This window comes from Eleutherodactylus coqui, chromosome 12, assembly GCF_035609145.1.
Source record: "Eleutherodactylus coqui strain aEleCoq1 chromosome 12, aEleCoq1.hap1, whole genome shotgun sequence".
NCBI classification, from domain to species: Eukaryota; Metazoa; Chordata; class Amphibia; order Anura; family Eleutherodactylidae; genus Eleutherodactylus; species Eleutherodactylus coqui.
Window position 1 is genome coordinate 126955859 of NC_089848.1, and position 17886 is coordinate 126973744.

At 42.4% G+C, this 17886-nt stretch overlaps 1 protein-coding gene across 1 annotated transcript in view; it reads left to right on the forward strand.

Annotated features, from left to right (window-relative positions):
* The window catches only part of PLXDC2 (plexin domain containing 2), a 488455-nt gene that overhangs the window by 339750 nt on the left and 130819 nt on the right, over positions 1–17886 (forward strand). Inside the window, exons 7-8 of the mRNA XM_066585333.1 lie at positions 8683–8782; positions 12904–12999. Of these exons, the coding sequence (XP_066441430.1) occupies positions 8683–8782; positions 12904–12999 (196 nt within the window). The remainder of the gene's footprint in view (positions 1–8682; positions 8783–12903; positions 13000–17886) is intronic.

A 17886-nucleotide genomic window follows, 5' to 3' on the forward strand; every position in this document is an offset into this window, starting at 1 on the left:
TGTAAGCTCTTGTGTCCCTCTATTTCCTCATAGACTGTAAGCTCTTGTGTCCCCCTATTTCCTCATAGACTGTAAGCTCTTGTGTCCCCCTATTTCCCCATAGACTGTAAGCTCTTGTGTCCCCCTATTTCCTCATAGACTGTAAGCTCTTGTGTCCCCCTATTTCCTCATAGACTGTAAGCTCTTGTGTCCCCCTTTTTCCTCATAGACTGTAAGCTCTTGTGTCTCCCTATTTCCTCATAGACTGTATGCTCTTGTGTCCCCCTATTTCCTCATAGACTGTAAGCTCTTGTGTCCCCCTATTTCCTCATAGACTGTAAGCTCTTGTGTCCCCCTATTTCCTCATAGACTGTAAGCTCTTGTGTCCCCCTATTTCCCCATAGACTGTAAGCTCTTGTGTCCCCCTATTTCCTCATAGACTGTAAGCTCTTGTGTCCCCCTATTTCCTCATAGACTGTAAGCTCTTGTGTCCCCCTTTTTCCTCATAGACTGTAAGCTCTTGTGTCTCCCTATTTCCTCATAGACTGTATGCTCTTGTGTCCCTCCTATTTCCTCATAGACTGTAAGCTCTTGTGTCTCCCTATTTCCTCATAGACTGTATGCTCTTGTGTCCCCCTATTTCCTCATAGACTGTAAGCTCTTGTGTCCCTCCTATTTCCTTATAGACTGTAAGCTCCTGTGTCTCCCTATTTCCTCATAGACTGTAAGTTCTTGTGTCCCCCTATTTCCTCATAGACTGTAAGCTCTTGTGTCCCTCCTATTTCCCTATAGACTGTAAGCTCTTGTGCTCCCCTACTTCCCTACAGATTGTAAGCTCTTGTGTCCAGGGTTAATTACATGTTATATCTTATGTCTGATTTGGTCTCTTCATGTATCCTCTGATTTGCATAGTGTCATGGAATATGTTGGCGCTGCTTAGCTTCACTTTTGGCTGCAGCAGCAACGACATCCCGACACCAAAGACATGTGACTGCAGCACCCAATCACAAGCTGGGTAATTAGCTGCAGTGGTGACCAATAGATGTAGCCAATGTTAACGGGATACTTGACACATTAAATGCACCGCTGTGGAAACTTTGATTTGACAGCACAAACTCCATGGACCATGTCAGTGTGCGGAGCGCTACAACTGAGCCGCTAACGTGTTAGTAGAACTAGACTGACCCGTCTCTACGCAAACATAAAAAGCTTAAAAAATGGTTGTAAATGTTTTAAGAACTGTCGAGCGGAGGATTCGACTTGAACAGTTGGCAATCCGCGGTCCACGGCTTGGTCTTCCACGTTTTGGGGAAACGGCAACATTTAATTCGTGTATATTATATGTCGGTATATTACACGACTTACTATAGTGTGTGTTTCTCTCTCTCTCTGTGACGTGTGTGTCTATCTCTCTGTGTGTCTCTCTCTGTTTGCCATGTGTCTCTCTGTGTGTCTCTCTCTATATCTCTCTCTCTGTCTGCCGCATGTGTCTCTTTCTCTCTCTCTGTCTGCCATGTGTGTCTCTGTCTCTATGTGTCTCTCTCTCTCTGTCTGCCGTGTTTGTGTCTCTCTCTGTTTGCCATGTGTCTCTCTGTGTGTCTCTCTCTATATATCTCTCTCTGTCTGCCGCATGTGTCTCTTTCTCTCTCTCTGTCTGCCATGTGTGTCTCTGTCTCTATGTGTCTCTCTCTCTGTCTGCCATGTGTGTTTCTTTCTCTGTCTGCTGTGTGTCTCTCTTTGTGTGTCTCTTTCTGCCATGTGTATCTGTCTGCTGTGTGTCTCTCTCTCTCTATGTCTCTGTCTGACGTGTGTGTCTCTCTCTGTATGTCTCTCTCTCTCTCTGTCTGCTGTGTTTGTGTCTCTCTCTTTGTCTGCCATGTGTGTCTCTGCCTCCCCATGCAGCCTCACTGTTTGCCGACTATGGCTTCCATTCAGCGTTGGTTAGCAACCCAACCCCTCACTCTGTGGAGCTCATAGAATCCTAGACTGGTAGAGTTGGAAGAGACCTCCAGGGTCATCGGGTCCGACCCCCTGCTCAATGCAGGATCACTAAATCATCCCAGACAGATGTCTGTCCAGCCTTTGTTTGAACACTTCCATTGAAGGAGAACTCCCCACCTCCCGTGACAACCTGTTCCACTCATTGATCCCCCCCACTGTCTAATATCTAATCTGTGTCTCCTCCCTTTCAGTCTCATCCCATTGCTTCTAGTCTTTCCTTGTGCAGATGAGAATAGGGCTGATCCCTCTGCACTGTGACAGCCCTTCAGATATTTGTAGACAGCTATTAAGTCTCCTCTCAGCCTTCTCTTCTGCTAAACATTCCCAGATCCTTTAACCGTTCCTCATAGGACATGATTTGCTGACCGCTCACCATCTTGGTAACTCTTCTCTGAACTTGCTCCAGTTTGTCTGTCTTTTTTAAAGTGGGGTTCCCAGAACTGGACACAGTATTCCAGATGAGGTCTGACTAAGGAAGAGTAGAGGGGGGTAATGACCTCACGTGATCTAGACTCTATGCTTCTCCTAATACATCCCAGAATTCTGTTTGCCTTTTTGGCTGCTGCATCACACTGTTGATGACAATGTGCTGCAGCAGCGGAGCAGCCAAAGACTTAACATTGTAACTTTGAACTCGTTTGACCGCTCACTGAATTTATTAAACATAAGCAAAGGGGTCAAAGTGTGGTGCAAGAAAAAGCTTGTAGGCTTATTTATGTTAGATGCCTCCTTTTTCTACACCAGTAACCTCTTTTTGGAGCATTAAAGACGAGCGGGGGATGGGGTATTGGCGGAATAGGAGCGGCAAGATGTCTAGGGAGGTATGTCTTCTTTAATGTTTGTGCAGCGTTGTGTACAGGTATGTTTCATGCCCATATAACCCTTTTAGAGAGGACCTGCGCAGCTTCCAGCCACAACCTCACTGACCCTACCGCCGTCTTTCTTTTGTTTATATTCGCCCCCCGTACCGCGTACTGGCTCTTCATAGATCCAGCTCCTAGCACTGTGAATATGTCAAGTAGGCTGTTCAATCAAGTTTGACATCACCCATTGACAGTGAGTGCTGGGACTCTAATTTAATAGTGAAAAATAGTGAAAAAAATGACTTCCAATGTGTGAAAGTATTAATTGGGAAGGCGGATGCATTTTTTGGTGGAAGGGATGTTTTTGATGGCCATTTCGAAATCCACTGTATCAAATTTAGCTTGTTTTACAAATAAGAAGACGGTCATGTGATACATTAGTCTTGGCTAGAATTGACATTGGAAGTCATATATGTACATATTTAGAAGTCAAGTGAGGGTGATATTTCACAAAGTGCTTTACACGACACGTTCGATGTATCCACCATTCAACTGGATGCAGATGGTTAAACATGTAATCCAGTACTTGTGATCACGCTGAAGAGCTGCAAATAACAATTCCTCACAGCACTGCAAGGTTTGTCAATTCAGTGAAGCATATAGTCCAAAGCCTTCAAGTCTGACAACCTTGGTGCCATTCTACCAGATCTTTATGTATATCTCTGGGGCCATTGCTTCACCTGATACAGCGGATCCTACAGCGCTGTGAACGATTATCACCTGCAGTTCTTTGGCGTGTTCACAAAGACTGGATTAAATGCTTAACCACGTGCATCTGCCAGAATGGTGGACACATCAAACACCTTATGAAAAGCACTTTGTGAAACTTTGCCCTCACTTAACTCCTGAACAAGAAAAGATAGAGAAAAACCAACATGTCCGGCGTGTTTCTGAGTAAATTCTAGCCAAGATTGATATATCACATGATCTCCTTTCCATTGGACAAACCTGAGCTGAATTCAACATGCCGATTTCAAAATGGCTCCTGAAAGCTTCTTCTACACCAAATAATGCAGCCGCCTTCCCAATTAATACTTTCACATATTGGAAGTCAATTTTCTCAATAATATACCAGTTTAGTGGTGTGTCCAGACTTTTGCCTCATTCTGTATGTATTTAAATCTAATCTGTTTTTAGATTCTAATTGTAGTTTTATATTTTCTTTCTTCCATATAATGGTAAGATGACATCATGTTATAAGTGGTTTCTTCTATATAATGGTACGATGACATCATGTTATAAGTTGTTTCTTCTATATAATGGTACGATGACATCATGTTATAAGTTGTTTCTTCTATATAATGGTACGATGACATCATGTTATAAGTCGTTTCTTCTATATAATGGTACGATGACATCATGTTATGAGTTGTTTCTTCTATATAATAATACGATGACATCATGTTATAAGTTGTTTCTTCTATATAATAATACGATGACATCATGTTATGAGTTGTTTCTTCTATATAATAATACGATGACATCATGTTATAAGTGGTTTCTTCTATATAATAATACGATGACATCATGTTATGAGTTGTTTCTTCTATATAATAATACGATGACATCATGTTATAAGTGGTTTCTTCTATATAATGGTACGATGACATCATGTTATAAGTTGTTTCTTCTATATAATAATACGATGACATCATGTTATGAGTTGTTTCTTCTATATAATAATACGATGACATCATGTTATGAGTTGTTTCTTCTATATAATAATACGATGACATCATGTTATAAGTGGTTTCTTCTATATAATAATACGATGACATCATGTTATGAGTTGTTTCTTCTATATAATAATACGATGACATCATGTTATAAGTGGTTTCTTCTATATAATAATACGATGACATCATGTTATGAGTTGTTTCTCCTATATAATGGTAAGATGACATCATGTTATAAGTGGTTTCTCCTATATAATGGTACGATGACATCATGTTATAAGTGGTTTCTCCTATATAATGGTACGATGACATCATGTTATAAGTGGTTTCTCCTATATAATGGTAAGATGACATCATGTTATAAGTGGTTTCTCCTATATAATGGTACGATGACATCATGTTATGAGTTGTTTCTTCTATATAATGGTAAGATGACATCATGTTATAAGTGGTTTCTCCTATATAATGGTACGATGACATCATGTTATAAGTGGTTTCTCCTATATAATGGTACGATGACATCATGTTATGAGTTGTTTCTCCTATATAATGGTAAGATGACATCATGTTATAAGTTGAACATTGACTTTTAGTGTTCATTATGTTTTACATTTGGGCTGAAGACAATAGTCTCCATAACTATAGTAGGAGAGTCCATGAATTGTGTGGCCATGAAACCCCCAAGTCCTCCAGATTTTATTGACTATTCTTAAATTCTTTCACTCTTCGCTTTTTCTTACCTTGTATTCTTGATTGGAAAGTTCCTTTTTCAATTATAAGACACCTTATGGTCAACATTTATTACAAAGACACTTGCAAGGTCATTCTGCCCACAGGATGTTTTTACGTTTGCTGCAGTGATCTGGTAAATGCATTGGCCTCGGAGGGAAGGTCTTAGTAGTGGAATTAATGTCTAAACATGATATAGGATGGTGACCGTATATGAGAGACGAGGACTGGAAATTGGCTGCTTCTTCTTTGGATTTTCACTTTTGTTTTTTGGATAATTGAAAGCTCCAGTGTACACAGGCTAGAAAATCACCGGAGTTCCTGAAGGCTGTGGGATACATTTTAATTGAGTCATTTTCTTTTCTTCTAATCTATTTTGCAGTTATTTACCTTTAATCAGATCCCCGTCAAGGTCAAATAGAAACATTTTTTAGAGATTTCGGCATTGACTTTCTGAAAGTTAATGGATTTTTCAAATTCTAAACTTTTGTTTGCCGAGAATAAACAGTTCACTTGATCGTATTCCTAAACTTAACTTCAAGAGCTCCTCTGTAGTATTTGGGGAGTAACTGCTAATTTTGTTTTTTCAGCAGAAAAACCAAACATATTGGAAAAATGGAAGTTACGGCAGAGGGGCAATTTGGGGAATGTTGAGAAAACCTTTAAAAGGTTTGGTTCTGGAAGTTTGCCAAACTTTTGTTCTGGCCGAATAAGTTCAAGCCAAATCAGAACTTCATAAATACCCCAAAAATGAATGTATAACATCAATAATGTGGTGGTGATCCAGCAGTTAGCACTGTTGCCTTGCAGCACCGGGGTCCTGGGTTCAAATCTGACCGAGGACAACATCAGCATGGGGTTTGTATGTTCTTCCTGCGTTTGTGTGGGTTTCTTCGTCTTAATAATCACCTTTATGTAAATAGTGCATACATTTATTAAAGAGCAGGAAGAAACAGAGGTATGGTGGCTCAGGGGTTAACACTGCTGCCTTGCAGTACTGAGGTCCTAGGTTCAAATCTGACCAAAAGCAATGTTTGCATGGGTTTCCTTCCACACTCCAATAACATACTAATAAACGAATGTAGATTGTGAGTCCCAAAGGTGACATAAAATATCTAGTGATGAAGTACTGTGTAATATGGATGTGTTATACATACAAGAGGAACTTACAAGCTTTATGCAGGTGTTGTCAAATTTGAATTTAGGACCCAAGAACTGCAAGACAACAGTGCTAACTGCTTAGCCACAGGACAATCACCAGCACCTTCTTATGGTCTGGTTCCCTCAACACTAATCATGGGGGACAATGAAAAAGCTATTACAGGGCTTCCCAGAAACAGGGGTCTTTAATAGTATTGTTTCGGGGATGGGTACAACTGTAACCTCTGCACCCCCTATAATTGGGTCATTGTATATGTGATGCATGGTTACCTTATGTAAGAATTGTTTAATTTTGTAGTCTTTTAAAATGAATTGTGCAATTTTGGGTAGAAATTGAATTTTCAGTTTTATCTTTTGTTCAGAGTTATGGAGTGCCATGTATTTACAAACTTCACTTTTCTGACAGCCAGCATTCCGGAGTAGTGTTAAGCAAACAGAACTGGTAGAGTCCCGCTTCAGGTCGAACTTTGCTAAAAGCTTTGTTTTGCATGAACCCAAACTGAGCTTTTAACAAAGTTCTACCCAAAACAGGGTTCCACTGGTTTGGTTTGCTCTACACTAGTCCTGAACACTGGTGTATAACACTCTCTAAGCCCCATATGGCACTCTGAGATTCACACGGGGCTGTTATGGCTCTTAGACAGTGTTATACACCAGTTTTAGAGGTTTTGATTTAGTTGTGGTTCAGTTTGAACTAAATCAAAGACAGACTAACTTTTTGCAAAAGTTCAGTAAACTGGCCTAATATGGTTGTAATACCTTCCTAGGTTTCAGCAATGACTAGAATATGTATTCTTTTTGTCCATCAACAGCACTACTCTTGCTCACTCTTTTCTGGTGTTGCAGCTCAGTGAATGGAGCATATGCATATTTTAAAAATGTAGGACATACCGTATATCTGATCAATAGATAGGCTTTGAATGTTCTTTAGTGTCTTTCATGGGCTGCCTATATAGTATGTGTCAACTTTTAAAAAAAACATTTATCAACTATCCACAGTTTAGGTAATAAAAATATTGATCCCTGTAGGTCTCATGCTGGGACCCCCACACCATCACTAAAGGCGGAGTTAAAGCCCCTTCTTCCAGAGGAGTTTGAATGGATCAGTGGTCACACACGGTCTGTGCCACTCCATTCAATGTTTATGGGATGAACAAAGATAGCTTAGTACAGCCCAGGGGCTTCTCGTTGGATATCCCCTTTAGAAGAACCCACAGTTTCCACAATTCACACAGTTCAAAGATAGCATTCAATTTTTTTGACATATACATATCTGTTCCGGGTTCATACTGCCCATATTTCAGGCAGCAGGAAGTATGCCATTGCCTGCAAATAATTTTTGACAATTCGTTGCTCACCCAAGAGTAGGTTGGCACAAAGGCCAGTCTTGAGGCTTTTTAGATCAAGTCTGTGTTGAATCAGTGCTGCTATATCTTCCCTTTACCCTAAGTACAGTATGTCCATCTCACCATGGTAGACTTGTATTGACACAAGTCAACATTTTTGTCATCTACCAATTGACCAGATAAGTTTTCTGTATTGTCAGGGTACATATGTGCAGATTCCATTCAGCCATAGTACTAAGTTCCTCTAAAGTGGTGCTTCCTAACCCACACTTGGCTTCTGGGTCCTTTCAGTTTGGCAGCTCTAGAAACCCTTGTACTCCAGGGATGCCATAGACAATTTAAAACCAGGCCTCTACATGGGTCATCCTTTGAAAGTTTCCAAATAGGACATGTTCCAACCTTTATTCAGCTTCAATAATGAACTACCGTAGAGTCATAGAGACATTGCTACGCACTGAGGTCTTACTCCACTGGGAGACGCAGCATCTCGCAATGTTTTGGGGAGACACATCCAATTCCTCAAGCATGATGCCATAGCATTACCATAACCTCCTTTCTTGTTTGTGGCATGCTTAATGTTGGAGACCACTAGTAATGTGTTTTTATTGCTATATACGGTACAGTTGACTCAAAGTGTATTTAGTTAAAAAATGGGCGTCATTCCTAAATGATTGATGCAATATATTTGTTAAATCCTTTGAATTAAAGCTGAAAGTCTACACTTCAATCATATACGGATGTCTTTGAACCAACTGTATAGTCCATCTAATTTATAATTTCTATTAGTTTCTATTAGTTTTGGGGGTCGGCGGTCTATAAGCTGATTCTACAGTCCATATGGATAGTGGACCACCTTCTAGTATCATAAATCTATCCTTACTATATAATGTACAATGTCTAATATGCTTATAATTCCTTCTCTTGCAGATCCCGGTACCAGTAATGGAGATAAGCTCTACCAATCATCCTGTTAAAGTTGGCCTCTCCGACGCTTTTGTTGTGGTCCACAAGATTCAGCAGATTCCTAGTAAGTGCGTGACACGCGAGGCCGGGAATCAACAATGAATTCTCTTTAATTCCGAAATTCCATTACACAAAGTTTCAGTTTAATTCTCTTCCGATGTCCCCTTCTACCGGGATTTATAATGAAGTGGTAATGAGGGATGATCAGTAATTATATAAAATAGAGCAGTGGTGACTGTTTTCGTCAAGTGCCGTAAGTCTACGAGGACCATCCTAATGATACTTCATGCCACTTTATATTCCGGAGGGGACTGCTCTCGGTAGAAATTACAAATTGTCTAAATTTCATTAACTTTATGGGATTTCTTTAGTAGACTAAAACAATGTGAGTCTCCTAAACCAATGGGAAAGTTGTGAGGCTTTAGAATACAAAAGAAGAAGTCTTAAAGGGGTTATCCAGAATTAGAAAAAGCACAAGTCACCATTTTTATTAAAGCGTACCTGCACTGCTAGGTGAATTTTCACAATAATTTGTCATGTGTGTACATGAGGAATAACAGCTGGTAATGATATGACTTATATCTTGCATTGATCACTGTTCTCGCCTATACAGGTGTGATCTCTAATTCTCAACTCTCCCTGAGCTGGTGGGTGTAGACTGCTGTTATGATGTCTTCATATACTGCACACATAGGAGAGCAAGATCTCTTCTTCTTTATCTCTTTATAGCGTATGATGGAGGACACTATACAGCAGTACTGAGCAGTGTAGCTGTGAATCCAGCACAGACTGGAGTGAGATAAACCACTGACAGCAGCCTTTGTATCTCTGTCTCCCTAGCACCTCCCTCCCACCTTACATCTCAATAGACTTCTATGGGCATCAAGTAAGGCTGGGTTCACACTGGACGGATTTCCAGCGGAATTCTCGCGGATTGGCCATACCAAAAAAACACGAGAATTCCGCTGGAAAAGTGCAACTGCGTGTTTTGAGGCGGCTTTGCCATCTGCATTTCTGCTGCGGTTATCTCTCCTGATGGAGAGGAGAGAGGCCCCTGCGGAAATGAAAAAATACTTGACATGCTGTGTCTTTGTTTTCCGCAGTGCATGGCCGTTTCCGCGCAGCTTGGCCGCAGTGTGTGGACAAGTTTTTTGCAAAATCTCATTCACTTTGCTGGCTAATCCCGGGATTAAGAGAAGCAGGAGGAATTGCTATGCAGACAATCTGCCCGGAAATTCCACAGCAATTCCACCACATGTGAACCCAACGTAAAGCTTCCAACGTTCACATGACAACAGACAGTGGACAATAGTGTTACTAGTCATGATTAACCGGGCGATAAAATGTTGCAGAATTGGATCAGGTAAACCCATCTGATCTTTGGCCAAAATAGGCTTTCCACTGGCAACAGTAAATCTTCAATGAATGTGGCTCGGTGGTTGGCACTGTTACCTTCAAGTGCGGGAGTCCTAGATTCAAATCTCATCAAGTACAACATCTGTATGCAGATATTGCCATTTGACAGATCTAAACTCCAACACTGCAAGGCAGCGGCGCTAACAACTGAACGGCCGCACTTGTTCTTACTTCTCCATAGAAGAAGAATAAACAAAAAAATAACAAAAAAAAGTTCTGTTCAGATATTGCTCTTAAAGGGGTTGTCCCGCGCCGAAACGTTTTTTTGTTTTTTTTTACCCCCCCCCCCCCCCCCGTTCGGCGCGAGACAACCCCGATGCAGGGGTTAAAAAAACAAACCGCTCAGCGCTTACCTGAATCCCGGCGGTCCGGCGTCTTCATACTTACCTGCTGAAGATGGCCGCCGGGGTCTGCTCCCTCCGTGGACCGCAGCTCTTCTGTGCGGTCCATTGCCGATTCCAGCCTCCTGATTGGCTGGAATCGGCACGTGACGGGGCGGAGCTACACGGAGGCGGCATTCTGCACGAGCGGCTCCATTGAAGAGAGCAGAAGACCCGGACTGCGCAAGCGCGGCTAATTTGGCCATCGGAGGGCGAAAATTAGGCGGCTCCATGGGAACGAGGACGCCAGCAACGGAGCAGGTAAGTAAAAAACTTTTTATAACTTCTGTATGGCTCATAATTAATGCACAATGTACATTACAAAGTGCATTAATATGGCCATACAGAAGTGTATAACCCCACTTGCTGCCGCGGGACAACCCCTTTAAGTTTTAAACCAGAACTCCAGTGTTGCGAGGCAGCATTGCTAGAAACTGAGTCACCATGCCTTTCTTCCTTCTCTGGAGAAGGATAAGAAGAAGGAGATGCAGATGTTGTCCGTGGTCTGATTGGAACATAGGACCCCAGCACTGCAAGATAGCCGTGCTAATTACTCAGCCACCATGCTTGTTCTTCGTTCAGATTGTTCAAATCTGTTGAAAGACAACATCTGTACGGAGTTTTTATTGTTCTCTTTGTGTTTCTTCTTCTTTTCATCGCCTGAACTAGAAGAGCAAGTGTGATGGCAACAGTGCTGACTACTGAGCCACACTCATTGAAGAACCACCAACACTATTCTCATACAATTTGGGGGCATTTTCCTATATTAGGGACCTTCTGGAGGCCAAATTAGTTACTCCCATCGACTTTTTTTGGGCATTAGGATTGGGTCATCCCGATTCTCAATTATTTTTGGAAAATTAAGCCGATCACTTCGATTCAATTATTCGAATAATTGCTCATCACTAACGAACAGCACAGATCCATGTAAGAGATAGACCACTGAAATTAGCATGGCTGTGACTATAGTGTGCTGCCCACAGCCAGGACAGTGTTAGAGATTGGACAGTTTCCATTTAAGCTCCCCCTAGTGGTGGTTCTAGAATTTTATCATTTATGTCCAACCTCAACTTTTTCCCCCGTTCTTTCTGCATCTCTTCATTTTACACTAACAGAAGAATAGATGTAATGTCCATGACACTCACCTTTGCAAGAGATGTATGTCTAAAAGGCATACGGATCATAGAGGCGGACCATCAGACTTCTACGTGGCCCCTGGTGAGAGGGCCTCCAACGTTTTTGGCTACATATGTGTTACTCATACACATCACATACACTATAATGAAGCTTGTGTCCTTGGATATTGTTTGGATCCGAGTTTCAGTACACAAACCATACATATAATGGGAATTACTTAGGTAGAAGACATGATCTCACACTTGGCTACGTTTTCGGATATTTGAAGTTCAAAAACGAATAAGCAAGTGCTGTGAAAGAGTCCCGATAGAATGGGGAATGTATCATCCCGCAGAGAGTCGGGACTCCTAACTTTTAACTTTGCTTATGCCTTTATTCCATATTCAAAAGATACATGAAAAGCAAACAACAAACTGTAAGATGTCCTTCTGAAAGGCTTCAGTTCTATTGTGTACGTTTTTCTACCCTGTCCTTGCTTTTGCATTGTTTTTGTTTTAAAGCAAACCTACAGTTTTGGGACAAAATTCTGGGATTGGAAGGGAATGTATATAATGTGCATTCTCTGACTCGGATACACACTGAGTAATGGTAGTCATGAGCAGCGCTGGCCAATCAGAGCTGCCGGTAGTGTATGGGACTACCAATTAGATCCACCAATACACAGTGTGCATCAGAGAGTCAGACAAGCCATGTGGCCATCTTGGTTTTTAACGTTACCAGAGAATCGTTTTAAAGGGAATGTATCATTACGTTTGCAGCCCTCACTGAGAGCACCGTGAAGTAGTGCCTGTCACACTGATTACAGAGATATAGTTTTGGAGAAACTTGCATTTTATTAGTAGCGCCCACACATAGAACTAGTCCTGGATATTAATGAGCTGCAGCTGGCCACAGCCATCCCCCCCCCCCCCCCCCCTCCAGCCAATGATTGGCAGCTCTTTCACTATAGGCAGACAGCAGTCAATCAGTGGCTGGAGGGCGGGGTGAGTGTAGCAGATTATGAATATCCAGGACTACTTCCTGTAATCCTCTATGCATGTGCTGCTACTGATAAAATGCAAGTTTCTCCAAAACTGCTGCACAGATCCACCCAGCAAACACATCATTGTAATCAGTGTGGCTGACATTACCTTATGCTGCCACCAGAGGGGGCGGGGAGGATGGTGACAGAATCTCTTTAAGTTATATAGAGAAATATGTCAATGACTTTCACTTTGTTCTACATGATATCTCCCATGTTATATTTTGCCAGATGTTCGCAGGAGAACAATCTTCGAATATCACAGGGTAGAACTGGAAATGTCTAAGATTACCAACTACTCCGCCGTCGAGATGCTGCCTCTTCCAAGTGAGTGAGCAGTTTGCTGGATAATATGTCATTATTGGAAGAACTCATCAGTCCATTGAGTTAATGAACTGCGGAGTGGCTCAGAGTTTGAAGAATTATGTTATTGGGAGAAATGTCTGAGAAAACATATAGGTTGTGTATATCATTCCAACCAGACGATATATAATAGCGTCTCCTACCTAATCATATATGCAGTGTGTACCGGCCATGTATTGTCGTTACTCAGATGAATGCACTCATGCCAATGTAATATTATTCTATGGATTTATGCTATAGAAGTATCGCAATAACAGATGCGGTGAGGCAATGTAATTAGAAGATATAGTATTTGTGCTGCGTTTGAAATGACAGATATTTAGCTATAATACAGTCATAGAAAAAAAGTTGGTAATTTTTCCCACACGCGGTATATAAATATATATATTAGGGTTGAGTTCCAAACAGGATAGAAGTCTTTGTTCTTGGAGTGTGGGTAATTCTCAAAGTAGAGCTCACACTTTAAAAGCTGAGGTTTTCTGAGGAACTACATGATTTGTCTTTAAGTGCAGGCTCCTTTTGGGTTGAAATAAACTCACATATTAGCCCCACCCCTGAGGATCTTAGATGCATAAATAAGCACATGAACTACCAAAGAAAATATTAAAATAGTCTCCTATTATGAGCCATGTTTTGCCACCCAGGACAGAATGATTTGGTTTTGTTTCCCCTTCCAAGCAGTTTTCATGACCATTGAGTCTATTTCAGATCCTTTTGTTTTCTTAAAATGAAGAGCGGAGTCCTTCATAGGTTCTTGCCACTTAGTAGCAGCAATGAATGGTGCATCATCATACAGCATTGACAACAGGAATGCTGGTGAATGTTTGTGTAGGAATGGCACCAGACTTAAAGGGGTTGTCTCGCGAAACCAAGTGGGGTTATACACTTCTGTATGGCCATATTAATGCACTTTGTAATATACATCGTGCATTAAATATGAGCCATACAGAAGTTATTCCACTTACCTGCTCCGTTGCTAGCGTCCTCGTCTCCATGGTTCCGTCTAAATTCGCTGGCAGCTTGCTTTTTTAGACGCGCTTGCGCAGTCCGGTCTTCTCCTTTCAGCACGAGCCGCTTCAGTGTGCTCCCCGCTACAGCTCTTCTGCGCATGCGCAGATGAGCTGTCACTGCTCGGGAGCGCGCTGGAGCGGCCATTCTGTACCATCCTCTGTTAGAGGAAGGTGCAGAGCCGCCCAGCTGTCCGGAGAAGCCGTCCAGCTGTCCTGCCGTCCAGGTAAGTGATGGGCCGGGGGGCTGCCGCTGCGCCTGGGGGGGCTGTCGTCGCTGTCGCTGCGATGGGGGGGGGGCTGCCGCTGCGATGGGGGGGCTGTCGCTAGGCCGGGGGGGGGGCTGTCGCTAGGCCGGGGGGGGGGCTGTCGCTGCGATGGGGGGGCTGTCACTAGGCCGGGGGGGGCTGTCGCTAGGCCGGGGGAACTAGCGCTGGGCCAGGGGGGTAAGTGATGGGTCGGGGGTGATGTTCACTGACAGGTGAAGGGCCGGAGCCCAGCGCTGGGCTCCGGGGCCTTCACCTGGGCTCCGGAACCTAGCGCTGGGCTCCGGAACCTAGCGCTGGGCTCCGGAACCTAGCGCTGGGCTCCGGGGCTTTCACCTGGGCTCCGGAACCTAGCGCTGGGCTCCGGAACCTAGCGCTGGGCTCTGGAACCTAGCGCTGGGCTCCGGAACCTAGCGCTGGGCTCCGGGGCCTTCACCTGGGCTGAGGGTCTAGCGCTGGGGAGCCGGGAGCGTAGCGCTGGGGAGCCGGGGGCTAGCGCCGGTTACCTGCTGCCTGGCGGTGGGTGACTGGTCGGCGGCTGCGGGGCGTCTGGTCGGCGGCTGCGGGCGTCTGGTCGGCGGCTGCGGGGCGTCCGGTTGCCATGGAGACACAGCTGGTAGCGTCTCGGGAGCGCGCACGTCGGGCTGCAGCGAGCGACGGGGAAAGAGCCGGCGGCCATCTTGGGGAAACTTTTATAAGTTGCTGAAACGCTGGAACGGTAAGTACAAACCAGCTAGGAAAGTCATTTACAGGGGTAATTAGTAATGTATGTTTAATTAGGGGGACTGGGCAAAAAAAAAAAAATCACTGCTTCCTCGAGACATCTCCTTTAAAGGTTTTCTAGATCGTACCCAGAATTGCAGAATAGTGCTAAACCTCAATACCAGACACAGCCTATGGACAAGAATGGCACTGTTTCACCTTTAACCACTTCGTGACCGCCGACAGTGTGGAGCTCCATACCTGGCAGTTGTCAGCTGTTTTTGACAGCTCACAGCTACGTGGCAGTTAACTATTTCGATGCTGCACTGAAAGTTGACCTCTCGACAAAATATTTAGCTACTCCTCTGACACGCCATTGCTAATCTCTCCACAACATGATCGTGCGTTGCCGATGTGCTAGCGTGGCATAGATTCTTATTAAGCCCTGCCTGTGGCCTGTGGCAGGGCTTAATAGGTATAATTGAAAATCACTATATACTTCACTACTGAAGTACTGCAGTATATAGTAAAAGCAATCAATTTTTTATACCATTACAAAAAATGTAAAAATATTAAAACTACAAAAACTTCCTCTTTTCCCACAATATATAGAGAATGAACAAGGCCCACATATCTGGTATGGCTGTGTCCATAACATTCTGAACTATTAAAATACTATTTATTTATATCCCAAAAACACAATGCCTGAATTGTGGGACTTTTTGGGCTACTCCAGGTCCCAAAAATGGAATGAAAATGAATAGTAAAAATCTGCTTAAGGCTTCTTAGACATGGAAAAGTCTTGGGCCTCCCAACCGTGTGCTGACCGATATGCTGAACGCCGCACATTGACATGCGCTATTTTCTATTTTTCGGTCCAAAAATTGGACAGAAAAAAAAGCTTGTGCTCGTATGCGTGTGTGTGTAACCTCAATTGGTTTCCCCAACTGCTGTAATCGTACTAACCTACAGAACAAAGTTCATATGCCATTTTTACTGCACTATGTACACTGAAAAACTAACCCCTCCCACAAAACACTTGTGCAAATGCATTTTTTTTTTCATTTCATCCAAGTTTTTCAGTGCACTCTATGGTACGTTAAATGGGGCCATCTACACGTATAACTCGTGCCACAGAAAACAAGCCCTCATGCAGCGATTGTGATGGAAAAATAAAGAAGTTTGGGCTCTTAGAAGTTGGGGAGAAATAAAAATAAAAAAAGGAAAAGTCTCTGGTCTTGAAAGTGTCTGAGCTCTGGTCCTGTTAAAGGGAATCAGAAAATTTATATAAATCACATTTTTGAATTAAACATGTTTTTTAAGAATTTTTTTTTAACCCCTAAACGTTAAATAATGTAGGGTTACCTCAGGGCAGTGTGGTACTTAATGCACCAGGATGTAAACTTACGTTGTGTGGATGGCGCAGAATCAGAAACTGAGCCATCCTGTCGCAGGAGTCGGCCGTCACTGACAGCCAGCCTCCCGGTGCAACATCTGAGATCAATAAGAACATCGATCTCCGCTTGTTAGGTAAAAGGGGGTGCTCCCTCTGTGACGTCATCTGACCCTCATAATCCTGGTGTCCCGGCTTGCCATTGCCTATGATCGCTATTACAAGCGATAAGGCATTGCAGCAAAGAAGCCCTGCAAAGCCTTATCATAGCGATACATACAGGGACATAAAAGGTGAAAAAAAAGAAAGGATGCAACTAGTGCAAAAAAAAACATATAGAAGAAAGTTACAAGAAAAACATTTTTTGCTCTCTTTACTCTATTTGCATAAAAAATATATATTTTTTAAAAATCCCACATATTTGGTATCATTGTATCTGTAGCAACCTGTACAATAAAATGAACACACTGTTTATCCCGGACGGTAAAAAAAAACAGGAAAACTGAGTTAAAAAAGTTAATTTCTTCATTTTGCCTCCCCAAAAACCGCAATAAAAGTGACCAAAAAAGCTGTATGTACCCCAAAATGGTACCAATAAAAACTAAAGCTCGTCACGCAAAAACAATTCCTCGCAGAGCTCCGTCCATGGAAAAATAAAAAAGTCATCCGGCTTTAAATGCAGTGATGTGGTAAAAAATATATTTTTAAAAAAATGATTTTCATTATGGAAAAATTTGAAAAGCCTTAAAAAAACATACGAATCTAGGTATCATCGTGATCGTACCGACCTGCTGAAACAATGTATCATGTCATTGATGCTGCTTGATTAACGCTGTAAAATTGGCAGAATTGATGTTTTCCCTCTCAGCTCTAAAAAAAAATAATAAAAGCTTTACAATACGTTATGTGTACCCAAAAATGGTACCAATAAAAACTACCATTTGCCACACAAAAAACAAGCCCATATACGGTCGGGTCAACGGGAAAATAAAAAAGCTATGGCTTTTGAAAAGTAGAAATGAAAATCCCCCAAAAATCGTTGCGTCCTGATGTCAAAAATAGGACATGTCCTTAAGGGGTTAATGTTGGTTACAATTTGTATTTTTAAACAAATCCTGAAATTCTACATTTTTCACACTGTCTTCAGAGCTTAATAAAGAGACACCTAGATATAGATAACACAGGGTCCACCATTCACAATAGGTGATGTCACATCTTACCTCCTCCCCTCCCTGCACACTGACCCCCTTACAGATCACAGAACATGTCTAGAACAGCCCCCATACAAGTCCTGTCCATTATGTGAATGGCTTGTGAAGCTGCTGTAAAGCATCTCTCTAAATGCTGTAAAAGCTGTTAAATGCAGCTCAGGAAAGATGGCCGCCCCCCCTCATAGTCATGGATGGACAACAGATTAAAAATTTCTGCAGTCAGAAAATAAAAACAGATTAGAAAAATGGAAAATGTTTCTTTATTGTTATTA